This window comes from Zeugodacus cucurbitae, chromosome 3 (genome assembly GCF_028554725.1).
Source record: "Zeugodacus cucurbitae isolate PBARC_wt_2022May chromosome 3, idZeuCucr1.2, whole genome shotgun sequence".
NCBI classification, from domain to species: Eukaryota; Metazoa; Arthropoda; class Insecta; order Diptera; family Tephritidae; genus Zeugodacus; species Zeugodacus cucurbitae.
The window spans coordinates 29,247,914-29,273,774 of record NC_071668.1 but is presented as its reverse complement, the minus strand read 5'-3'; the positions used below and the strand labels follow the sequence as shown (position 1 = coordinate 29,273,774).

The window sequence follows — 25,861 nt, the reverse complement described above, 5'->3', positions numbered from 1 at the left end:
GTGACGACAGTATCTAACTAACTGCATATAAACTAAACATTTACCATTATACAGGTGCAAGTGCAAAGTGGTTTTGCAGGTGTGTATAATACGAAACAACCGAAAGTGACCTTCTTTTCGTCAGCCTAAAGTGACTAGACAACTTAAATGCCGGCATTACAAAGGATTCTTGATTTCTGAAGCCTAAACTGTCAAGTAGCGACCTAAGTAGTATTGCAAAAGTTCAGTTTGGCTTTGAACTCGTTTATTAAACAATTCAATCATTTAATCACTAGCATTTTGACGTACACACATACGTTGTAACATAACGGGAATAAAATGTCTTCGGATGACGACAATAATTCATTAAACTCCTCAGCCAAGTCGGACGCAAGGCTTAGCGAACAGTTAAGTGGCACACCGACGTCGAATTCGTCGACTGCCAATAGAGGCGCGGGAAATGGAGGTGCTGGTTGTGGCAGTGGCAGTGGAAATACCTCTCAATTGGCGAGACGTAAGAAAGTCATGCCGCTGGAGCATGGTTGCGAGGATAATTGGACGTGGAGTAAACGACATCGTTCCAAGGAGATCGTATTGAGTGGTCCTAATAATCGCACAGTTCATTTTCATCCGAATTGGAGCAAAGGAACGGCGGGCGTTCAGGGGAAACGTCCGTTGAATAATGGGCGCTTCTATTGGGAATTACATGTCTCACAGCGTGTCTTTGGAACGAGCATTATGTTCGGTATCGGCACAAAGCAAGCGCGTAAGCAGTTTATTTTACTTTCAACTCTATGACATTTTTTTAATTTTTCGTATACCGTCTTATAGCCGATTGTTATAGAGCATCTTAATATTAATATATCTCTAATATTACAGGTCTTCACGCCAACTCATTTCGTAACATGCTTGGTGAGAATGAACATGGCTGGGGTCTATCGCACAAGGGTGTGCTGTGGCATAAAGGTGTAGCGCTGCTCTACACAAAACGTTTCAAAGAAAACCACCCGACCGTTATTGGTGTGCTTTTCGATGGCATTGAGGGTACGCTCAGCTATTACAAAGATGGCAAATGTTTGGGAGTAGCATTTAGGGGGTTAGATAAGGTAAGCTAAAATTGTTTACTTTTCATCGTAAAGATCTATATTATGTACATTCATATATGTCAATTCAGATCAAGGAACCGCTGTATCCGATTGTCTGTTCAACCGCCGCAAAAACTGAAATGACACTCAAATGTACACGACGGGATTTCGTAAATCTGCAAGATCGTTGTCGGGCCGAAATTATTAAACACGTCAAAACGAGAGAGGATTTGGTGAAATTGAAATTGCCGCCGCTCATTACGCAATATCTGAGCGAAGTGGTGAACGATGTGGCACCCCTACGTCAAGTAGACAACTATGACATTCTATGTGATTTTTAAATTTCGACAACTCACAGTAGAGAGTAGTTTTCGGAGTAATGCTGGACAGGAGGTGATACTAACTTGTGTGGGTATGTGTGTGTGTTTGTGTCTGTATTAATGAAAAATTCAATAATCATTTTATAATTGTACATACGTCCTTAGTTGGTAAACTATTTTTTTATAATCGCTTAAATCACTCCTAACGCGAATACGAGGTATTATGTATAAAATGAGCGAGACCAAGCTGAATCATTGGAATAGGTATCACATTTTTTAGAACGTCATTTGGACACTTCTTTTTCTAACTTGTCAGCTTTGTCAGCATATAAATGATAAGACACCTAAATCTAATAAATACAGAATATGAAGTGTGTGCCTTTCAAACAGTTACTCCAGCCTCGTAATGCTTAGCTAGTTGGTCAATTGAAACTGAGTATACACTTAATTCGTATTTGAGAAGTCAAAAGTTAAAAATCGGTTGTCTCTTGCTAGCAATAAAGCTCAGTGAAGAAAATCATTATAAATACTTTCATAGCATAATTTAAGGCGCACTCAATAATTTGTCTAAATTGTTGAAAATTATTTCAGAAAATTTTAGTTTTTCTTATAATTTTCATTTCTTTCTAAAAAAGAAATATTGTCTAAAACAAATTATAATGATTATATAAACTAATTACAATTGTAACAGAAATCTTAGTGCATAACTTTATAATCCGTGAAGTTCGCCGTGCCATACCGAGCTCCAAGAAGCATTGTAGTATATCTACATAGTATGTATATAGGCAAATATAGTCCCTTCAGTTGCTTTGAGTAAAAAGCTACTTCGTTTCCGAAACACACATACAAATAAGTAGGGAAATGTGGAAATAACATTTAATCCTTAAATATTGTGTATGTAAAGTCAACAAATTTTATTCAAACATGTGTATGTACATATATTTGAAATTTATAAATAAAAGCTAGTAATTACACATAAATATTAGGTGTAAACAAAAACAATAATTAGATTTGCATTTATTAAAAAAAAATAGAGAATCGTGATTGTGAACAAAAGAAATGCACGGGACCTAAAGCATTAAGGATATATAATATGTATGTAATGACTAAAAAGTATTTGATGAAAAAGAACACGGAATTATTTCAGTTTCAAATAAAATAAAGATATACATATACAATTTAATTTATATAATAAATTTTGATTGATATAATAAATATTAATTTATATTTTAATTACATAAGTAAATTTGAAGTTATATAAAATTTGATCTATTTTTATTTTTCTTAATTTATGAAGAAATTCAATAAGTGCTAGTCAAACACTTCTAAAGTGAAATTAACAATTATTATTTTTTAAGTTATATACAATATATGTATATATTTTTATTAAGATTAGGTGTTTGGGATTAATTTGGAAAAAAGCACGAAATAATAGAAAAGCATTTCGAGATCTTTATATTAGAATATCTTTGTATGCTTGTATAGATAAACTTAGAGTAAATTTATTTTAAAATACAAAGGCCTGTTCGGTGCAATATTGTGATAACTTGAAAGATCATATTAATATCATTTGCATTGCGGTTAATAAAACTTTTACAAATACTTATTTTGTAAATAGAAAACAAAGTATACATATTTTAAACCAAAAGAAACCGTGTTTGGGTATACATATGTACGCCTTAAACGTTCCTTTCTGTATTTGTGCTACGTTTACATTTTAAATGAAATTTAGTTTCTTATTGAACACCACTGTTATTATGTTGTGCTTTCATTTGTTCACTTTCAGTTGGTATTTGTCTACGCACATACAAACATATTGAAATAAAATTAAATCGTTTTGACATGTGCAAGGATGCAAAGTTGTAAAATGTAAATTAGTGAGCGTAGAGTTGAGTGAATTCTAGTCATGTAAATTGTTGTACTGCTTGCTCGAAAATAGCGCCATCACTAGCAGTCAGCATTTTTAGGAAATAATTGTAATTATTTAAATTAAAAAATTTGTTCAAATGTGAAAAATATTCAGTAATAATACGCATTGTAAAGCTATTAATGTCTAATAAAAACAATATGTGTATCTTAAATAAACAGCTTGATTGGATTAAATATACCGGTGAGTACTGAGACAAATATAATTACTAATTTATATTTAACTAATATATAAATTATAACACGTATACATATTAAATACAATAAAATAATAATAATTAAATAATATAAGGAGTACTTCTTCTTGAGAAATTTTAAATTTGACATGACAACTTAGCTTTCGTATTTCTTTTATGTATTCATTCTTGTTTACATTATACCTCAGAGAAATTAGTGTCTCTCAATCTATACTACTATTATAAAGAGGAAAGAATTGTATGTATGTTTGTAATGAATAACCTCAAAAACTACTGTGCCGATTTCAAAAATTCTGACTGAACAAAATTTCAAAACCTCCAAGTACGTGCTTGAAATTCGAGTACGTGGCGTGTGCAGCCGCTTAAAGAACAAAACATTAGAAATATACAAGCTTGTACTAGGGCGTCGAACTCTGAGCTTTTATAATCAGAGATAAATACAACGGACACCAAGGACTCATTCATTTTACTTTTTTTTAAATGAACTACATACATTACATATGTCCTGCATGCAAAGAGTCCCCGCATGGCACTAACCACCACTCTGCATGTCCGCTAAGCCCCACTCTAGTAACACCCCTTTCCTTTTGGTCCGACTCTGCCGAAATAGCTCGTTTCTTGGGCCTCCCGTTAGGTGACTTCGATGACAATTAATTTAGGCTTTTCGGTTCGGACAGGTTTGGGTAACCACTACAACAACAATTCAACAAACACAAAATTTGACCATAACTTTAAAGCAGTAAATTTCCATTGTTGTTCCATGAAAAAGTTTGCTTTTTTATTTAGGACACCGTTTTAACGATATTTTTTAAAATATGTGGTTTTAATTGAAAATGAAATCATTTAAAGAAACATTTTAATTAAGTTTTACTATCAAAATAACTTACAAAAAAGTAAAAAGTAATTTAAAAGTGCACAATTTTACTTTTTTTATGTTCATAGATACTATCTCTTAATAAACCCCAAATATAGTCTCCCATCATGTTTTCATTGTATTGGCCTTGATAACGTTGTTCGAAGCTCATAATGTCCTGGTGAAAACGTTCTCCTTGCTTTTCTGAATACGTTCCCATGTTGTTTTTGAATTTATCTAAATGAGCATGTAGCATATGTACTATTTTTAAGTATTCAAAAGCTTCTGAGGTTTGATCCAGTTTTTGAACAAATTGTTTCATCAACCCTAACTTAATGTGCAGAGGCGGCATTAACACTTTTTCTGCTTCATTGGCTCAAATTTTACGTTTTCTTTTCCGATACAAAGTTCTGTTCTTTCAGGCCAAGACCGTTGAGTATAATGCTTAGCATCCGCTCTACTATCCCATAAGCACAAATAACAAGGATACTTTGTATATCCGCTTTGAAGTCCCATAAAAAATCCCACCATTTTGAAATCTCCAATTAGCTGCCAGTTATACTCGCAATACTTTACAGATTCGAGCAAAATTTTAACACTTTCATAATTTTTTTAAGATATACTGAGTGAGCGATTGGAAGAGATGAAAATTTATTTCCGTTGTGTTAAAATAGCTTTTAAGCTTTTGGTAGAACTATCGATGAATAAACATCATTCGCTAGAAACACAAAGTATGCCGTAATATTAACATCATCAAGCAAAGGGCAAACAAAATTGTTGTTTAGCTATCGTTTAGGGATTATTTGCGGTCTCAAGGGCAAACAATCCTTTGCATTGCATACATTAAATACTAAGGTCACTAATCAATATACCGTTAAATCACCGTTTTAACGATATTGTTTTTTTAAATGTATTTTTAATTTTTAATTGAAAATTAAATCACTTAAAGAAACATATTAATTAAGGTTTACTATCAAAATAACTTACAAAAAAGTAAAAAATAATTTAATTATTACCCAAATATAGTATTATTACTATAACTTTTACAAAAGCAAACTTTATACGAACCTACTACGAAGGTACTTTCTTATCGTTTTTGTTCATAATTAATCAGAAAATCATAAAATAAACTTTAGGACAAAGAAAAAATTTTTTTTGTAGAGTCGTGTTATCTGTCAAAACTTTACATTGCTAAGTTGGCAACGCAAATAAAGATTCAACTAAAACTAGTTAAATTCGTAAAATTAAAATTTAGTTTAAATGATCTGCAGTTAAATTGCCTTAACTTCAATTGCACTAAGCCGATTTGTAAACCGAAATAGGAACAATAGTTATATTCGATCATCCTGAGTTACCAGATTGTTGTTTTATCCAGAACATACTGTCATTATTTCTAAGATTGTGAGCTGACATAAATCTTAAGTTTACACTCAAACATGTTTATTAATATTAAAACACAATAAATTGTTTTTGAATTTATTAAGACTCATATTACAGTACAATAAATATTTAGAATATGCTACTTTACGTATATGGAGGAACATTAATAAATAATAAAAGCTACAATAATCTGTAAAATTAATATAATATTAATTTTGTGATTAATTTTCTAAATGAAATCATAAAACACAATTTGCTTTGTACGTTTAGTTAAGCGTTTGGCGTGGCAAAAATATGGAATTAAACACAAAATTTATTAAAATCACGGTTTAAATAGTCCATTTATAGTTCATCAAGGAAATGGTTTATGTTCTGTAAATGATCGCCATAATCCGTAGCTTCACTGCCAACGAATGTGTCATAGTTGTTGAGTATTTCTAAATAGCTTAAGCGATCATCGTGATCTTCATCAGTCGATACAAACAAATGGTCGACCTCATCTGTAGCTACAGTCTCGCTATTTGGCACTACCCAATTGAGTACCTCACTACCAGTCAGCAGACCGTCTTTATTTTCATCCAAGTGGTCGAAACGATCTTTCTCCTCAACTAACCATTCGCGGCTGCGGTCTTGTCCAGTATTGCCAATATATTCAGCATACTCTATTTCGCCATTATGGTTTGTATCCTTTTCACGAAGTGTGTGTTCTAATACAATTGGTAACATTTCTGGATGTTCTTCCGGTGAATAAAAAAGCACATATTCTTTTGAATCCAGTGCGCCATCTTTATTTAAATCTGCCGCATTGAATATCTCCTTATCTGATTTTATCATTTCTTTCTCTTCATCGTAGCTATCAAAATCAATTAAATCATTTTTCTCATCTTCATTTTCCATTGCGAAAGTGTCTTTAAGATATTCCTTCCATGTCACCTTTCCATCACCATCCGCATCGATTTCTTCCAAACGATCTTCTGCTTCCTCTTCACCAAGTTTTCTGTTTTTTGTTTTAGTTATGGATTAGAATAGTAAAATATATTAACTTTCAAAAAAATCTATTAAGAAAATAATTAAGTTAAAAGCATACATAATACCATTCAAATGTGTTTTTATTTAAATGAGTAAAAGAATAATGTAAAACAGCCGTTTTGTGTTGAGAAAGCTTTTAAATAAAGCTATTACATATGTAAATAGAACATTTGTATTAAGCTCGTTAAAATACATATATATATGTGTGTATGCATGTGGATATACATCTATTATAGCTACAGAAGGCCAATGACATTTCTTTGAGGTCGATATCTACACACTACGTGAATTATCTAAGTTAAATTAACGTTTAACCAGCAATCTCAAGCTTAGATCACGCGATCTTGGTGATAAGCTATTGTTTTAACAAAGCATGATATGCTTTTGGAGTTAGTGCTTTTAGCGGAGAATGAAGATAATGAAAGCATTAATCAACAACATAAAACTCACTTAAAAGACCTTAAAATCCAAGCTTTTAGTTCGTGGCGGTCAACAAAACCATCCTTATTTAAGTCCATTAATTTTATGAGAACAAGCAGTCGCTTTTTGGATTCCTCGGGTGTAAGTTTGTCGAATTCTTTAGCTTCCTTTAAGCTACCTGAAAAAGAAAGAAAGAAATAAAAAAATTTAAATCTTTACAATAATTAGACGGAAGTTTGAATAAGTAATTTGTCTTCCAGTATATCTCTTTATTTCTTTATACAATACGAGTATGCTTAAATAAGAAGGAAATAAAAAAAAACGCACGTGTTTAAACAATACATCGCCCCAAAACGGCAACAGCACCATTCTGAGTCGTTGAAATCTAACTTTTTCTTTAAATACTCTACATACAACGCCTGCAGCACGTAAGCATATTTAATTGGCATTAACGGCATATTTACTTCTTTCTCCACAAACTTCAATAAATATAAGTACGTTTCTTTTTTAATTTTTGAAATATTTGTACTATATTTTTTTTTTTTGATTCAATATGCATAATTCCAAAAATTTCGGAATATGGAAACTTTAAAAATTACTTTTTAACATCTTATCACTACTGTAACTGAGGAAATACATTTTACACTTACCTATTATTGCTTCATGATCGAATTCCACATTATGGTCACCGTTTTCATGATGATGTGCATCACGTCCAGCATATATTCCATCCTTAAGTCGTTCTTTACTATTATGTTTTTCGTGTTTATGAGCGTGTGCTACACCTGCATTTGCGGGCATAGTGTTAACGACAAGCACAAAGGCTATCAACAAAAAGAAAATTCCGAACCGCGGCATTTTTCGATATATAGTTTCACTTTAAACGTTCTGGTAGCTCAAGGTCTTTGCCACTTGTGTGCGCCTGCTTTTCTGCGTTGCTTTATATAAACTGCCTATTGAGTACAAGGAATTTGACTTCGTCACCACTTTAAAATGAAATACTTGAGATTTTCACTTTGGCAATATGGTACTTTCAAAGTGCTTGTATTTAGCAATATTCTTTCTTATTTGCACAACTGCTACACTTCATTTAGAAAACTTCATTTACTATTTTTTTTTTTAATATTTAGATCACACGGCAAATTTGCAAACAAATATAATGTTCTCTCAATTGCCCGCTACAGCTGCTGGTCGCTCATTAACTATTTCGCATAGGCATTGAAAGTGGGGAACGTTTATACATATAGATTTGTATATAAAAGCTGTTTGGACCACGACGTATTTACCTACAATCTCTGCTAAGATCCGGCTACTGGCGTAATGTTTTCGAATAAATGATGAATGATAAAATTTAATTATTCCACTTTTTCGTTTAGTAATTTAGAGATATTTATTATTACCAAACATCTTGCGGGTATGTACTATAAACATCGACATTCGTCTGTATATAAACTACACTGCTAGATTTTAGAGATTGATGTGTATTATTGCTTCTTTGAAAGAATTACTCAATAGGTAGATATTTTTTAAAATACCTTTGTGTAAGTCTTTTATTTCTTTATTGCTGTATTGACTGATCAGTTCACTGCTGTTTAGTTGGGAAAATTTATCCGAACATAAACACAATTATGTTTAAAGTCCACTTAATTATAATAAATTTATTACACTGAGTGATATGTTTGTTTATGTTCAAAAATATGAGCAATTGTATGTGATGTTTGGAATAAACTGAATTCTCTCTTGACAATACCAGAGACGATACGCCGTATTATCGATACATCTTATTATCGGCAATTTGATTTCATATTAATATATGACTTTATATATAATATTATATATTTCTTTAATTATGTTATTTATTTTTAATTAATTATCAATACAGCAGCAAATGCCACGCAAAATGCATATAATCTATGACCATAAAACCCCTTATCAAAATTTCTCACGAAAAATATGTATATCGATAATCATTATCACAAATGAAAACAGGAAAAGAATCGTAAACAGAAAATTTAATAAAGTAAATTTAAGAAGATGAGAATTATTACGTAAACATAACACCAAAATATGGGAAAAAAAGCTAACAATATGGGAAAAACTAATCGAATAAAGATTTCAAAAAATTTTGTCTGCTGTCTTTGAACTATAGTTATATATGTATGTATATTGTATATTCACCGAGTCTGTCATACATATATTACTACTGCTTAATTGCGGTATTTGTTACATTAAAAAAAATTTCTATCGTTCTATTGTGAATACAATTACTACAAATTATAATCGGCTACGATTACTTTTCGTATATCGCAATAGCAACACTGCACTTTGAGTTTTCATTTCATTACGATTTATCCAAATTTTTATTGTTTCTGACGTTTATATAGAAAATTTTGAGTGAGAATCAGTAATAAGCCATCTGAACAATACTAACAAATTAATAGAAAATCTGATGAATTTGGAGTTTTTCAACAAAAAAATTTGCATTTTGGTATCACAAATATTTATATGAACAGGAGGGCACCATAAATTAGTAACAACGAATGCGGTGAAAAACTACAATTAATAATAACAAGTGAGTTAATCAAAAAAGTGGTAATATACATAAAGCGTACCCAATAAATTTAATATAAATTATTACTATATATATCATTAGTACAGTGAATAAAATTTATTATTATTTGTGAAATTACGTGGTATGGAATATATATTTTCTTTATATATCTAAAAATAGAGATACCGTTATGGCTGAAAATGGAAATACCAAATTTATTAGACATGAACCGCGCTATATAGCACTGTATTATTTTTATATTATTTCCGATAAACTTCTTTGTCTGAACCAAAATATGCGAAAACTTTTTGTGTTATTTCACTGCATCAGCAATTCCAATATTATATTATTAAAAGTTGTTAGGTTTATATATTATTGTTGTCGTCGTGTAGGAATTCAAAAAATTCAAGTGGATCTGTATGCATTTTCTTATTGGTAAAGTAAAAATATAGCTTCTAAAATTTATTTCCATCTACATATATTTAAAAAAAAATATATACATATTATTATGAAAACAGATAATTATGCATATAATATATATTCGGACATATAAAAATATATGTATATACTACATAATACCTCAATTTATTAAGACTACTAATATAATATCTATTGTATTTTCCTAACACGCTGAACCCTTAACAAACGTTGATATATGATACAAAATAAATAAAATCGCGCCTATTCCGAAAAAAGGCCAACCCTGCATAGTATTTTATATTTATGAAATATTACATACATCGCTGCATGCAATATAAAAGTCATGCAATATCGTCAGTCTAAATTATTTAAGCAAACTACGTCGTTCGCAACCGAAGCATTTACTATTTACTATTTTTAAATTAAACAAACTACACAAAAACCGATTTCTCAGCCTATCAACCAGGGAATAACTAAGCGAAGCAAGGTCTGAAAGCTTTAAGGTGGCTTACATCCAACATATAATCGTTACTGAATATATAATTGAAAATCAGTTCGGGTGAGAGCTTTGTCGCGAATATTTGAAGGTATTAGTAATCTTCGGCACTCGTTCGACTACTAAATTTTGTAGGCGGCGCACCTTTGCTCGCTACCTGCATATTTATGGCAATTTAATGGCTCGCGCTTTCATTACGACACAAAATAAAGTGACACATGAAAGTTGACTGATTAATTGTAATAATCTAGGTTGCATCGTCATCATCGTTCTTATATAGTTGTCACAATAAGAGTTTAGCTGATACCATCGTTATTGGACAAATGCCTTACATTATCATACGCGGCAATTTAGCATCGTACAGCCATAAATACCCCTGGCGTGTCTTGGTTTCCGGCCTAAAAGGTAACATATGTAAACCTATCAACGCATTGAAAATTTGTGTTTTTGTTCAACTATCTTGTGTTGTAACTTTTTTGTTGTCATATAATTTTTCATATTTTAAGTGCGTTTTTTTAATCAAACACCAAAAGTTTTAATTTTAATTGTTATATTTTTTTTTTGAATTCACACATAACAGAGAAGATAGTGGCTTTGATATGCTTTGCTTTTGTCATTAAATTCGTAGTCATATACAGATTAACATATGTATATATATGAAATTAATTTATATCTATGGATGTGTAATATGCATATGTAATAGATACATGTACATTCCACTAAATGGCCAATCAATCATTAATTAATTCATTTGCCTATGTATGCCACTTTCGTATATATTTATAAGTAAGTAAATATATTAACTTAAATCGCGCACAGATGTACATACTAAAAAATAATACTATCGGATGTTAAAAGATATAATTTTAATTTGCTCTACGATATGTATTTCTTGGTGGTTTTAATACTCGGATTAGATAAAAAATATAAAAGTTAATATAGAATAAATATTTTGTTAACCATAGAAAAATATTAATGTTTAGCTAGCAATGATGAATGAATGATTGAAAATTAAAATAAGGACTTAATTATTTAAAAAAGAAAATGGCTTGCGTGTAAAGAATCAATTAATATATATGAAGGTTTTATTTATTTTAACATAAGCAAATTTGACATAGATTCCTATTTCCATTTAGCACGTCAATAATATTGCGGTATATGTAGCTCAGCAATTGTACAGCTCGCATAATTTTCGTTACTAAACTCTCGCAATATGTTGCATAGTGTATAATATTTTCTTTTACATAAATAGTTATTTATTTGTAATACAAAACATCTTTTGCTTGATACACTATTGAATTGAATGAACTCGGATAATAAGCATATTATCGGTTTTTGATGTCGAAAATTTAATGTATTCCGACCTACTTACAAATTTCAAAAGCACATGAACGAAGCTCTTCCTTATTTGTTGTTTTTTATATATTTATTAAGAAACGTATTTGAGTAACTTTGTATAGAATTTCACCTGGTATTACCTCCTAAAACCCGCAAATGCTAATGTTTCTGTAGTAGTTAAAACTTCCATAACTAACCTTTGTCTATATACAGATAGCGCAAGAACCAATCGTCAAAGGCTTCAAGATGTTAGTTTGAACGCCGCCAAAAAGCCACAAGAAATTATAATTTTTTAGTTGTCCGGATTTCATTGTCCTCTACTGTATATACATACATACATATATAAGTGTATGCAGTAACCTTTTGCGAGTGTTTAGATACACGTAATTATCGTTAACCAACTGATATCTGAAAAAATATCGCATTGCTTAGTATATATGTACAGTGGAACTTCTCTAACTCGAATCATTATAATACACAAAAAAACTTCGAGAGACTTCGAGTAAGAGAATTTTTATTTAAACATCCAATTTCTCAAGAAGCTGTAAAATATAGATTTATACAGTTTTATTTATTTCCTTCATATAAAGTTTTATGTAAATACGTTAAAACATGTATTATGTAATTTTGTTTGTTGCACCTTGCTATTATTTGGCTCTTGACGTCTGGTTCCCCAGGCCTTTGATACATGATTTATACAATCCATAAGTGTAATACCACATTTTTTGTTCGATACTAAAAAATTTAATTTTGTATTATGCCCTGGTCGAAAAGTTCGATTTATGGAAGGAAATTTATATGCAATTCGAATTATAGAAGTTCAAGTTATGGAAGGAAATTTGTATGAAACTTGTTTTCTAAACTATTGCCAATTCAAAAGTTCGAGTTATAGAGATCTTCGAGTTATAGAAGATCCACTGTATATGTATATCTACATATACTCTATTTACCCATTCCAGCCTTTTGCACTGCTATATACTAAATGGGGGCCGAATGACGCACCGCCGGCAAATGACATGAGCAAAGAACAAGAAAAAAGCAAAACAAATCAACACATAAAACAAAATTAAAAACAGCCAAACAACAATTTAATAGCTGCGCTTGCTTGCCAACTCTATGCGAATGGAGAGAGAATCACTTCAATTTTATTTAATGCCATTTCATTCCATTTGCGGACGTCGTTTAGTAATTTTGTGTCATATGCTGACTAGTTCCCAGTAAAAGTAAATGAAGTAGCTCTAGCAACACATTATTTTGTATGTAATATAAAGAGTTCAATAACTATGGAAAATTCAGAAAATATTAGCAGTTTGAGTTTTAATTAGCTGTATATTTGTATCTGCGAGTATTACTCACGTTTGATTTGTTCAGTTCACTAAGCACAAGCAATTCGCAATTGCAAACATTTATCAGAAAAAAAAAAATGAAATTGAAATCGAAAGTGTTTTCTTTTGTGTAATAAGAAAAACGTCGACTATGTAAAATACGCATTTGCAATGCCGTGCAATTAGTGTGAAAAAATAGAAACAATAAACACCTTTAAGAAGGAGTGACGTGACGATTCACCTGTTTTGTAAATTTTAGTATATGAATACGTTCATAGTATCGCAACTAGTGCGTGTGTGGCTTGTGGTTTAGTCTTAATTGCTTTTTTTCGCCAAATACGTTCGTGCCTCAGTACGCATACATTGAGGTGTTTAATTTTGCCTTGCCACAAACGTCAATGAACTCCTTGGAAAAGTTCGATTCGCACAATTTTGTGTTGTGCCCGCAAATACATATACATATGTATATATATATAGACATTTTATTTAATCCTGCGATGAGGTAATCCTTCGCCCTCAATTCGGTTGTGCCCTATAGTTGTGGTCAAGCCCCAACACCACGGTTGCTAATTACAATCGCCACTCTTTGTGATGACATCACTTACGATTTGCTTTGCATTTCTTTATCATGTTGTTTACGTCTGCTTTTGCATATGTTTTTCTTTACCGCTCACTCGTGATATCTGATGCCATGAGCTTATTTTTGTGTATGTAAAGCTTTTTATGATCTTTATTTGGGTGTTAATTGAATTTCAATATCAAAAACATCAGAACGAGTTTGCTAACAAAATTTCTGGCTTATTTTAATTTAAAGAAATCTCAACAAATTTATTGTTGTTTTCAAATTTTTTTTTAACTTTACCTTTATATTTCTTTAAATAGTTAATTAAATTTTCAATTATTTTCTAATGCATATATATATTTTCATTTCTTTTGCAGCGGATGAAATTGAGCAATTGAATAAATTTTCATGTGGCGGTTACAGTGATGAGACAACAATAGTTTATCTGGTGCATCCATGTCGAATCTTATCAGCGCTTGAGGTAAATAAAGTTTACTTAATTATGTTGAACAACACGACACCATCGTTGTGAATGTTACCATTATATATAATGCAAATATTTTGAGAGCGTTATCTTCTGTCGGTAAATATGCCCGATAAATTGAGAGAAGCTGTTGTTCGACGTGGGTTGTCGAGGCTGATTAGATACAGTTTATATTAGTATTTGGGGCGATTTGAACTCAACCATTTTAATTGGACCCACCGAGATGTAGTTTTGCCATCAGATATGAATTAGTTGTGCCCACAATGTCCATAAGACATTACCACCTTTTTTACATTACAACGGCTCAGTTTAGACCTAAATCCGTTAAATGTAAGTCTATCGAGCGATTCACATCCCTAACCAACCAAGGTTATGTTGTTCATTAACATATTGCGCTTGAATTTGTCGATTTACACGTAATTAGTACAATGTACTCCAACCACCGGCATTAACATGCAGTCTATTCATTAATTATGCAAATGTGAATTTAGATGTTCGTGACGATTGCCGGTTGTGGCAAGCCTCGTATTCCTTACGGATGGTCACTCTAGAGTAATGTTCTATGTAAATTTAATAGATTTTCTCTCGTTGACTAATTTTCGGCGCGTTTATATACAAATATTATATATATTTAGCCTACTATTTACAGTATTAGTCGACTAAACAGAGTTTTGCTCTTTGTTTGTACTTTGTTGTAACAAAGATAATCAGAATTTGTTGAATATTGTATTGAAGTGATTAATAACACTATTCGTCAAATCGACTTTTTTCTAATAAATTAGACTTTAGAAATAATAATTTTTTAGTTATATATACTATTATACATAATATATCAAATCAAATTTGTGTAGAAAATATTATTTTTGACTTAAATTTCCATTACAATTCAACTAATTTACAGTTGTAATTAGATTTTAGGTTTTCGTGTGGTCGCTTCCTCATCAACATCCGTTAAGCAGGACTACAACGAGTATATGTGGACTATGCGAAAAGAGTTCCACGAACCAGAGCCGCTAGAAACCGAATCCGTTGTGCGTGAGAATCTTTCGAATATAGGACGCGAAGCAGCTGGTTTGGGCAACTATCACAAAGTTGACTCGCCTGAATAAGAAATTCAATAAAGTAAACATAAAATATACATACATATGTAGCTCTATATGTGATTTCTAACGAAAGCACTGGACTAGCCGCTGATCTCCCTGCCACGATCCATACATGCATATGTAAAAAGCGGTCGACTAAAGACAACAAACAGCAACAACAACAAAAAACAAAAATAACGTTAAATCACGTAAAAGTGCGCAAAACAAAAAAAGAAATCAGTTCAACAATTTAGTGCAAACGAAACATTTTTAACTATTTCCATAGTACGACATACCAAAAGCTATCGCGCATATACGTGAGAGAAGGCCGACATATAAGCGATAATTTTGTTGCAATCAAAAAAGAAGACTTTAGCAGAAATTAAGTTTTACGCTTTTCTCTTCTACGTTTTCTGTTGTTTTTTTTTTGTAATTACATTTAAACAAAATTTGCAACCAAGCAACCAAGCAACCAAAGCATAGTAAGTTGAACAGAAGTTAAAGTTAGAAGGTTGCCACAAAAAATGGACGCGCAAATACCAACACAAGTGGCCGCACAGCCTGTGCCAGCGGAAGCGCAACCCGCGCCCAGCAATCCGAATACCAATATCGGTGCTGCAGCAGCTGCCGTTAATTACGTCGCCACCACAGCTACATCATCGGTGGCTGCCCAAACGGCGACTTCAACGAACTCCGTACCAAATTCGGTGGCGAATGTTGTTACCATACCCGTACCGATTGTGCAGAACGAAGAGAACTACACGTATGTGACGGTGAAGGGTTCGTTGCACGATCGCTCATGCGCCGTTTTCGGTCTCAACGATACGGAAATCCAAGCGCTGTCAAAACGATTCGGCAACGGTTTAAAGGGCGCCGTGAACGGTGTAATGGTAACGATTCCACCGATGGACATGGTAAACACATTGGCGCAATTGAGCTATAAAGTGATTTGTAGTTGTGGTGAGGCGGAGATCAGTTGGACTATGCAACGCGAGATTTAAACCGCACTTCGTAACAGAGGACAGCCGAACAACTAAAGTTTAAAACTTATTAAAATTTGCAAATTTAATTGTTAACAAAAAGACATATAAATGCTATGCTATAAAAAAAGAATAATGAAAATATCTAGTGTATTCAACAAATATTAATACTGAAAAAACATACATACGTATAAAACTAAAAGTTTAAGAAAATTGTAAACATATTATTTTTCTTTGTTAGGAATTAAAACAAAAACAACTGTTTTCCCAAACCCAAAACCAAAGTGTTGAATTTCTCAATAATTTAGCTGAAAGCGAAATTACAAACGAAAACTAGTTAAACTAATGAACATTAAAACACACATTGGAAATATACATACAAAAAACTGAAAACAAAATTCAAAAGAACCTTGAAAGTAAAAAATTATAAATATTTAGTGAAAATGGATCAACATGACGCGGATAACTGCAAATGTCACAAGCAGGCGGCGCCAGCACAACAAACACTAACCGATTTGGAGTTCGATCGTGGCATCTGGAATGCAGGTGAGTTTGCACGAAATCCACACTTAAAATAGTAGTCAATAGTATTAATTCGAATATTCGAACATGAAGACGCACTTGTGAACCAGTTCGTAACCGTATTATAGGCAATAGTAAAACTTAAATTCTCTGACTTAAGATTTGTTATCATTTATTATTGATTGATTTTTTTTGCCACGCAGCCATCTATAATGAGCCGGAGCGGGTGCGCAATTTCATCAGCCGCGGCAAATCAATGGACCGCGACGACTTCGATTACACGGCGCTCCATTATGCAGCGCGCAATGGCAATGTGGAAATATGCAAAATGTTGATCGAAGATGGCAAAGCTGATGTGGACGCGATTACCAAGGCGGGCGCCACCGCCTTGCATCGCGCTGCTATGATGGGTAATTAGTATTTATTATACTTAAAAGCGCTCGAATATATACGAAATGTATATTTTGTTATTTTAGGTCATCTCGATGTTGTGAAATTACTGGTTGGCGCCAAAGCAAATCTCCAGCTGCAAGATGAATATGGACAGACTGCACTTCATCGTGCTGCTATACGTGGACACTTGGATGTTTGTAAATTTCTATTGGAGAAGGATTCGAAATTAAAGGAAATCAAGGACAAGAAAGAAAAAATACCCTATGAATATATAATGGAGAATGCTAACGATGATTTCAAATTATTGCTTAAGCCCTAGAGTCAAAATAATGTAACTAAAGCAAAGAGATATTGTAACATTCAGCCAAATCAATTGAAAACGTATCAATCAAACAGGCGAAATCGAAACACATGCATTGATCTCGATGTCTATGCGCAAACATGTGGATCAATATGGTTTATATATATACATATGTGTATATTTAAAATGAAATATCTTATTTAATTAGTTTACAAAATAAAAAAAACAGCATTTTATTTCGGAAACAAAAATACATTTGTTGTAATAAAAATTTGGCATTTTAGATATTTGAATTTCAAAGTAGTGAAATGTTTTATTGACTCGATTGCTTAAGTGGAACTTTGGCATAACAAATGTCGCCTGTTGATTACCATTTTTTTGTTTGTTATTTAAACTATATAATATACTTTTAACTACACGCTACGATCTTATTAATTTGATGAGGTTGGAATTATGTGTTTGTTGCACATATTGAGCTTTTATCATCATATACTTTGTAACTATTTATATGCATATACATATATATAACATACAAACTACATATGTATATTGTGTTTTATTCAAACTGTTGTATTTTATAATTACTTTTCTTAAAACGCTTTATAAACGATGTGAGAAAGTTTAAAAATCAGTTTTAAAATACATAATTGCATTTCAAAAACCAATAAAATTTGATATCTATATATAAAATTTTCAAAATAATTTATATGTTTGTTATTCTTATTCGATCCGCAAGTTTGTTTACCAAATTATATAGACAATTTAGTATATGTGTATTGGTGTTAGCGTCTAATTGTAGCTCACCAACTTTATAGTGTGTAACTGTGTTTGTTAACATTTAGTTTCAAATGCAATCTTCAATTGGGGTACCTCTATAACCATAAAGGGATTTACCTAAGGAACACTTGAAATGTGCCGTACCTAACGCTATACTAATGTAGTTATGCCTTTTTAAAACTATTTACATATATATGTATGTATGTATGTATACTTTGTTGACTCTTTAAACCTTTTGTGTAAAAGATTAGCTGCTGAGGCTTCAATTGAGTAAGCTATAAATACAGAGTCTGAATTAACGAAATAGCACGAAATGTAACTTTACTCTAAACTCGGCTCTACAACTCCAATAATTAATGAAGCTTTTGAAGTGACTTGTTTGAATAATACATAGTCCATGGTGGACATATAAACTACACTTTTGACAAAAGAGAAGATTTGAAAAATTTACTACATATTTATATAAATTATGTAGTATTTCGGAATTAACTTGGAAAAACGGTCGTACAAGTCGTGCTGAACTGATGCTATGATTCAATGAAATCTTAATAGTTCTCCGAAATGTTAATGTTGGTTACTACACACGAGCTGAGCAAAACAATTTACTCAACGTCAACTCAATGTCACACTCAAAACGTTTCTTTACCTTAAATAAACTTTACAAACTACTACTTATACCTATATAACAGCCTTACTTATCGCGCTAACCCCCGCCATCCACATTACAGGTATTTTTCATCACAGACGCGCAGTCATCGAACTCGTATAAATACTTTTGTAGTATGCGCGGTACACCCAAAAGGCTTATCATACGACTCAAACTCGACTCACGCTTCGTTGTTGCGTATCGTTGTCTCATCACCGCCGATCCACTTAGCAGGCCTATAAGTTGATTCCTTATCACAATCCGAGATAGTGACTGCAAGGATAAGGGTGTGCTACACAACCGACACATTTCCACTTCAAAATCTCGTCGCTCGGCGGTCCATTTATTGGGAACTTCAGGACGCAGGAACGGGAATTTGTAGCCAGTATGTACTACGGAAAATAAAATAAAATAGATTTATATTTTTGTGAAATCGAAATTCCTCACTCACCCAGAAACTTGGCGAACTCCAACGAACCCGACGCGTTTGTGGCCCGCAAATGATTAATCCCATGATCGCTACACACCTGTGTGATGTCCACGCCCTCTTTAACCAGAAATTCAGCGATATCGAACTTGTTGAGCATAACAGCGCGCGCCAGTGGTGTCTGACAGTACGGGATGTAACACGACCAAGTCAACGTAGAAAATGATGCACACATCCAACGACCCTCACTGTGAGCGAACAAAATACGTGCGATGGGTTTAAAATCCTGCACGGTGTCTATATATTGCACGGCGATGAGCAACTCATTTTCCACGGTGTCAACTATGGTGACACCCTGTGCTTGCTGCACCGTGGCCACGCGCAACAAAAACTCCAGCATATCGATCTTTTGACTGAGTATCGCGAGCAGAATGGGTGTGAGGCCATCCTTGTTGCGTACATTCAAGCTATCGCCATGGCTGATTAACGTCTCAGCCATCTCGTGCATGCTGTAACGTACGCAGTGGTGTAGCAGGTAGTGGGATGTGATGCGCCGCGCACCGCGTTGCAGCAGCCGCACCGTGAGTGGCATATTGTTCTGCACTACCGCATAGAAGAGTGCGGTGTGTCCCTCCTTATCTTGCAGGTTGATGCGTGCGCCACGATCGATGAGTGTCGCCGCAAGCCCGTCCAAATCAGCAGATATGGCGCACATCAGCGGCGTCTGATCGATGTCATCCGTTTCGTTGATATTCGCATTGGTTTGCAAAATAACATTGGCCTGAAAGGACAGCTCTCTTTAAATAACAATAACTATATGTGTTTATATGACAATGTACTTACCACTGCTACGGCACGATTCCTTATAGCCAAGTGCAACGCCGTTTCGCCGGTATTTAGCGTCTTTAAATTTGGATTGGCGCCATGTTTCAGCAGCATGTGTGCTACCTCCGCAAAGGCCACGCCAACATGTAACGGTGTATAACCGTCACTATTGACTGCATCTACGGTGGCGCCATGCGAAAGCAGCACTCGCACACACTCCACATGTCCACACGCTGCCGCATAATGCAGCGGTGTCATGAACATTGCATCGGCGCGATGAATGTCCTCCTGGTGTCCGCAATTAGTGGAGATGGCATATGGATCATCCATGCGCGTAATAATAGCACCGGTACGTTCAAACGTTTTGGCATAATAATAGTAGAGGGAAGTGTCTGCAGCATCCTGCGCAACATGTTCGCCACCACTCTCATCACACTCCGCGCAGTTTTCGATGAATTCATCCTCCCACTCGAGGTTGTCCATGCCGTCAGGGGTGCACTCCGTTTCCATTTCGAACGAGTTGGAATGGTCTGTATACCAAATAAAATTAGATACATGAACTTAAGATCAACTGATATCAAATCTGGAGGTACGCATAGATAAGTATATATATACATATATACATATATAGGTGGGATTGAAGCCCTGTAACAACAATTGTTGTTCCTTAAGCCTAAATATGACTTTGATAGCTGAAAAGATGTTTTAACGATTTTCAGGCAAGTACTTATGGATGGTGGTTTATATCGAGTCGAATTATTCTTCCGGTGTTGGTCACGAGTGTTAATTTAGCCGTATTATAGGATTTTTGAAGTAATGTATCTTAAGGCACATGGATCGCACATATTTCATACAATAAACAGCTGAGCTCAAAAGGACTATTCGTTATACCGTATACAGATATCGATTTTTTCTATTTCTTATATACACTTTCATATACATATATTTATGTATTTGGCCACTCACTTCTGTTAAATATATCCAAATCAGGTTCTTCGCAAGACTGTATCAGCAGCGCGAGGATCTCAGCATCACCCACCAGCGCCGCAGTACCAACAGCTGTCCGCCCACAGGAGGTGGACACAATGGTCGCACGGGCACCCTCCATCAGACAATCGAGAACGCCATGAAAGTTACCCGTCTGTACAGCGGTCATCAGCCGCTCATTCAATTCGAAAGTGTTTATCGGTGAATGCATTGCATATTTTCTTCGCGCCGTTACTTAGATCGCAAAGACAAATGCGTTTTATTGCTGTTTTGTAATTTGTTGAATTGCGAGATTAAAAAGCGAAAAACAAACTTTAGAATGAAATACAATAAGCAAACTTAGAAGAAAAACTGAATGTCCACAGTACTGTTGTTAGACTGAAGATTACTGCCTTCACAATGCCGTTATACCGCACTTTGCCACATGTTGTTTTGCTGAGTGTCAGTGCTCTTGACACTCGGACTCGCTGCTGCGCAGTGGAAGCCTGTCCTGGCGGGGAGTGTGGTTTGGCAACCTATTAAGTAAGGGGTGGAAAACAACTGATAACGGAGTTTGCACGGCTTTGTTGCATGTCGAATTTGTGGGGATGGATATGGCAGACATTTGTTTACATTTGTGGCACGTAATGTGAAACTCACTTCGGAATCACTGAAGTCAGCTAAACAAAACGTAAAGAGGGAAGATAGAAAGAAGAAGCGAAAAGTAGGTGAAAGAGCCTTTTTTGTGTTGATAACTATTTCCTTTAAATCACATCCGCTTTTACTTTGATATCTATAAGATGAGTTAAAAACTATTTGATTTGAGGTTATTGCTCTAAGTCAGAGAGAGATGTTTTATATGTGGTGCGATCTCTTGATTCATAAATATTTTACAAAGTCCCTAAGCAGATAAAATAAAGCGCCCTCTGCGAGAGAAGCTGGGTACATGAAGGATCCAAAACAGGGACACTCTGTAATCTTCCGATACACCGCGTAACCGTCTCCTAGCAGTTTATTTACTACGCACATACTTTCAAGAGCTATGTGGGAGTAAAGACGTCAATGGAGAAGAGGGGCTTTTTTACGGATGGATCGAAGCTCAGAGGGAGGTGAGAGAGGGGTATATTGTCGGAAGCTGTAAATACTCCAGTTTTCGGCTGCCAGACTATAGCAGAGTCTTTCAGGCAGAGGTGGCTGCCCTTAAGATAGCAGCGGTAGTAGCAGCTCCGAAGTGCGGCTCCGACAGTAGAGCGGCAATACTGACCTTGGATTTGATGACAATGTACTAATGCTACTGTATTAACACCCTTATCAGTAGCTTCGAACTACTTTGCAATCCGTTTAGTGTGGGTACCCGGCCACCGGAAGCGAGTGGAACCTCGCCAATCGCTGGACAATAACCAGCACCTGTGCAGTAGCAGTAGAGTCTTTCTGGCCCAGTTTATCATGGCTCTTCCTCCTTCAACATACCGGTAGGCACACCTTCGGCAAATCGACATTAGCCAGCTTAAGAACTTAATAGAGTCCAAGCGCTTTGTCGAATCATGAGGGTCTTGGCGATCCGTTAGGAATATGTGTATGTCACAAAGGACAATTGAAACTGTCTAAGTGAGATTCTACAGTTGCGGAGATCTACCCCTTGACGTAACCTAACCTAAATACGAATATGAAGTCACACCTTGCGCGCAGTATGCCCATTAATTCAGGAACTAGACTTTTGATTTCGTATTTATTGAATAGTAAAACAATTTTAATTTGTTTGTTTATTACTGGTTTTTAGTACATATATACGTATTTAGTAAATCGATTTAATAGCAAACACATGTGGACCACATATTGCAGAATCCGCCGCGGTAGCCATAAGAGAAGCAGTGGTTGTTGCAAACGCCTATATTACAAAAGGCACGAGCCTCTGGTTTAGGATCTACGGTGGCTGGTTTTACATCAGGCACATGTACCTGGCTCTGGACAGTGGTTTCGCTGGAAATTTGCATTTTCTGAAACGCTTCAAACATAGCCTTCAATAAATTCTGAACCACTGAGCCGGGAACTTCGATGTGGGCGTTGGATTGAATCTCGCCATTGAACGTAATGTCGCGGTTTTTCTGTTTTACAATTTCAGGATTTTCGGGCTCCAGCACCTGTGGATAGCCACTTATTTCAGCTTCGTCGACAGGAGTAGCTGAGGCAACACGCAACAGCATACAACTGCACAATACGACCGATAAAATAGCGAACGTCTTCATGTTTCCTCTGATTGTTGACGATGTAAAACTAACTGATTTATCGATCAGTAAGTTGTATTTATTTAAATGAAACTGTACCACATAAGTGAGACAGACACATCTATTATATATTTGACTTTTTATTTCCAGCTGGAGAGGTACTTAAAAATTTCTATTTCTGGTTTACACCTTCGCTAAATGGTAGGCCGACGTTCCGCTTCAATGACGGGCGCTTACATTTCAAATGTGAAGAGGCCACTAGATGAACTGTAACTGCTTTTCACTAAACGCCTTCCCCATAATTTTTTGGTACGTTTCGAACCCACGATCTATCAAATAGTAAACCAAACAACTCGGTTTCTTTAGTCTTGACTATAATGAAATACATTTTACAGAATTTCTGAATTGAAGTACTTCTAAGTGCAGTTGAAGTATTCACTAAGTTAAGTTAAGTATTTGCGATGTTACAGTTTATGATACTTAGAAGTGAAAAGTGTTTTCCGTTTTCATAGACACCTTGAGTACAATGTAAATTACATTTAAAAAGAGGCCAATTGAACAACAAACAATACAATTTATTATTTATGTAATTTTCAACATTTCCATGTTATCAAATGTGGATTCACCACATATTGAATGATTAATAAGAGAGAAAAGAAAACAAAAGCACTTTTTAATAAAAACAAAAAATTGTCTACCAAAAATGTCGGAGAAATCAGTTGATTCTTTTATGCCACGCTGATAAGGACACTTCAGAAATATTTGATAATAAATCTCTTGACGTGTGGAAGCAGGTGGGTCATAGATTTAGATTAATATATACGAAAAATTAAGTGATTATATTTCTGTTATTAACTGTTTCACGAATAGTAGATTAAGATAATTTGACACACCCATTTGGAACATGTATACATCCGGATTTCGCACTTTTTTAATAGCTCCAAGCATAGCGTGCATTTTAACGACCTCTGCTGAAAGGGCATATATTCTTGCTACATATACTTGATGGTAATACAAAAAATGTATATTTGAATTTTAAACAACGGTTTCGTGAACACTATCCAGTTTCCTATAAAATAAATAATTTAATCAAAACTTAGTTCAAATATGTATATCAAATAACGTCTTTAAATGACGCTATAGAAGTTTATAAAACTCAAATTTATCTGGTAAATTTGGAAATTGTGTCTGAATAATCCGTCCAACACACTTTTCTGCTAAATATAGGTGTCTATGTAAACTGACGTTGAGCAACACCAAAAGCTCCGTCAGGATGGGGTAAGACCTCTCCAAGCCGTTCGATACCAAACGAGGCTTCAGACAGGGTGACTCACTATCGTGCGACTTCTTCAATCAATTGCTGGAAAAAATAATACGAGCTGCAGAGCTAAATAGAGAAGGTACAATCTTCTACAAGAGTGTACAGCTGCTGGCGTATGTCGATCTGGTGGTGAATGAGGACAAGACGAAATATCTCCTGTGCACTCGCGTCTTGGCTCCCACGTCACTGTTGACAGTCATACCTTTGAAGTAGTAGATAGTTTCGTCTACTTGGGAACCAGCGTTAACAACACTAACAATGTCAGCCTTGAAATCCAACGCAGAATTACTCTTTCAATAGGTTCTACTTTGGACTGAGTAGGCAATTGAAAAGTAAAGTCCTCTCTCGACGAACAAAAATCAAACTCTACAAGTCGCTCATTATTCCCGTCCTGATGTATGGCGCCGAAGCGTGGACGATTACAACATCCGATGAGACGACTCTTGGGGTTTTCGAGAGAAAGGTTTTGCGTAAGATTTATGGTCCTCTGAACATTGGCAACGGCGAATACCGCAGACGATGGAACGATGAGCTGTACGAGCTATACGACGACATTGACATAAATCAGCGAATAAAAAGACAGCGACTACGCTGGCTAGGTCATGTTGTACGAATGGATGAAAGCACTCCAGCTCTGAAAGTGTTTGATGCAGTACCCGCTGGAGGAAGCCGCGGAAGAGGACGACCCCCACTCCGGTGGAAAGACGAAGTGCAAAGTGACCTAGCTTCACTTGGTGTTTCCAGTTGGCGCCAAAAAGCAAAAAGGAGGAAAGAGTGGCGCGCTCTGGTGGATTCGGCTATAATTGCTTGAAGCGGTTTATATAACAGGTTGAGATATATAAGGGTATAATAATATCTACATATGTCGAAGAAAAAGCTCGTTCGTTGAAAATTCATCTCAGATCGTATTTTTACGATGAGGGGACGGGGAATAAAACGGAATTCCCCTTCTCAAAACCACTCATCACAATGAAATAAAAGAGAACTGGAATTTGTATAAAAAATGGAAAATGGCGCCGCTCACTTTAAAT

The 25,861-nt window shown here is 34.5% G+C and overlaps 6 protein-coding genes across 12 annotated transcripts; 4 read left to right on the top strand and 2 right to left on the bottom strand.

Annotated features, from left to right (window-relative positions):
• Window positions 1-65: 65 nt before the first annotated feature.
• LOC105215303 (SPRY domain-containing SOCS box protein 3) lies at window positions 66-14,354 on the top strand. 3 transcript variants are annotated; one of them, XR_008470197.1, is made up of 6 exons: window positions 66-207; window positions 276-745; window positions 859-1,085; window positions 1,154-1,476; window positions 3,171-3,494; window positions 14,259-14,354. XR_008470197.1 is itself a non-coding variant. In XM_029042301.2 (4 exons), the coding sequence occupies exons 2-4, from the start codon at window positions 319-321 to the stop codon at window positions 1,403-1,405; spliced, it is 906 nt and encodes a 301-aa protein (XP_028898134.2). In that variant the 5' UTR covers window positions 66-207; window positions 276-318; the 3' UTR covers window positions 1,406-1,601. The 3 variants fall into 3 exon arrangements, 2 of the variants coding, with proteins under 2 accessions (XP_028898134.2, XP_028898135.2); XM_029042301.2 differs by lacking the exons at window positions 3,171-3,494; window positions 14,259-14,354 and having other exon boundaries at window positions 1,154-1,601; XM_029042302.2 differs by lacking the exons at window positions 3,171-3,494; window positions 14,259-14,354 and having other exon boundaries at window positions 68-210; window positions 1,154-1,601.
• LOC105215302 (reticulocalbin-2) lies at window positions 5,825-8,936 on the bottom strand. 3 transcript variants are annotated; one of them, XM_029042298.2, is made up of 4 exons: window positions 8,590-8,934; window positions 7,840-8,501; window positions 7,220-7,367; window positions 5,825-6,737 (listed from the first exon to the last, which is right to left on the bottom strand). In XM_029042298.2, the coding sequence occupies exons 2-4, from the start codon at window positions 8,045-8,047 to the stop codon at window positions 6,083-6,085; spliced, it is 1,011 nt and encodes a 336-aa protein (XP_028898131.2). In that variant the 5' UTR covers window positions 8,048-8,501; window positions 8,590-8,934; the 3' UTR covers window positions 5,825-6,082. The 3 variants fall into 3 exon arrangements, with proteins under 3 accessions (XP_028898131.2, XP_028898132.2, XP_054082311.1); XM_029042299.2 differs by having other exon boundaries at window positions 7,840-8,498; XM_054226336.1 differs by having other exon boundaries at window positions 7,229-7,367; window positions 7,840-8,936.
• Window positions 9,533-16,893, top strand: LOC105215299 (uncharacterized). 3 transcript variants are annotated; one of them, XM_054226341.1, is made up of 5 exons: window positions 9,533-9,761; window positions 10,908-11,061; window positions 14,259-14,362; window positions 15,277-15,487; window positions 16,736-16,893. In XM_054226341.1, the coding sequence occupies exons 2-4, from the start codon at window positions 10,980-10,982 to the stop codon at window positions 15,472-15,474; spliced, it is 384 nt and encodes a 127-aa protein (XP_054082316.1). In that variant the 5' UTR covers window positions 9,533-9,761; window positions 10,908-10,979; the 3' UTR covers window positions 15,475-15,487; window positions 16,736-16,893. The 3 variants fall into 3 exon arrangements, with proteins under 3 accessions (XP_054082316.1, XP_054082315.1, XP_011187430.1); XM_054226340.1 differs by having other exon boundaries at window positions 9,534-9,761; window positions 16,669-16,769; XM_011189128.3 differs by lacking the exon at window positions 16,736-16,893 and having other exon boundaries at window positions 9,536-9,761; window positions 15,277-15,530.
• Window positions 15,918-16,647, top strand: LOC105215300 (uncharacterized). Its single transcript, XM_011189132.3, has one exon. The coding sequence runs from the start codon at window positions 15,972-15,974 to the stop codon at window positions 16,446-16,448; it is 477 nt and encodes a 158-aa protein (XP_011187434.1). The 5' UTR covers window positions 15,918-15,971; the 3' UTR covers window positions 16,449-16,647.
• Window positions 16,754-17,750, top strand: LOC105215301 (ankyrin repeat domain-containing protein 39). Its single transcript, XM_011189133.3, has 3 exons — window positions 16,754-16,973; window positions 17,153-17,359; window positions 17,426-17,750. Exons 1-3 carry the CDS (start codon window positions 16,871-16,873, stop codon window positions 17,659-17,661), a joined length of 546 nt encoding a protein of 181 aa, XP_011187435.2. The 5' UTR covers window positions 16,754-16,870; the 3' UTR covers window positions 17,662-17,750.
• An 18-nt stretch (window positions 17,751-17,768) lies between these two features.
• LOC105215298 (ankyrin-3) lies at window positions 17,769-22,856 on the bottom strand. The gene is made up of 4 exons (XM_054226335.1): window positions 21,285-22,856; window positions 20,337-20,848; window positions 19,518-20,274; window positions 17,769-19,458 (listed from the first exon to the last, which is right to left on the bottom strand). The coding sequence occupies exons 1-4, from the start codon at window positions 21,514-21,516 to the stop codon at window positions 19,124-19,126; spliced, it is 1,836 nt and encodes a 611-aa protein (XP_054082310.1). The 5' UTR covers window positions 21,517-22,856; the 3' UTR covers window positions 17,769-19,123.
• Between the last annotated feature and the right edge of the window lie 3,005 nt (window positions 22,857-25,861).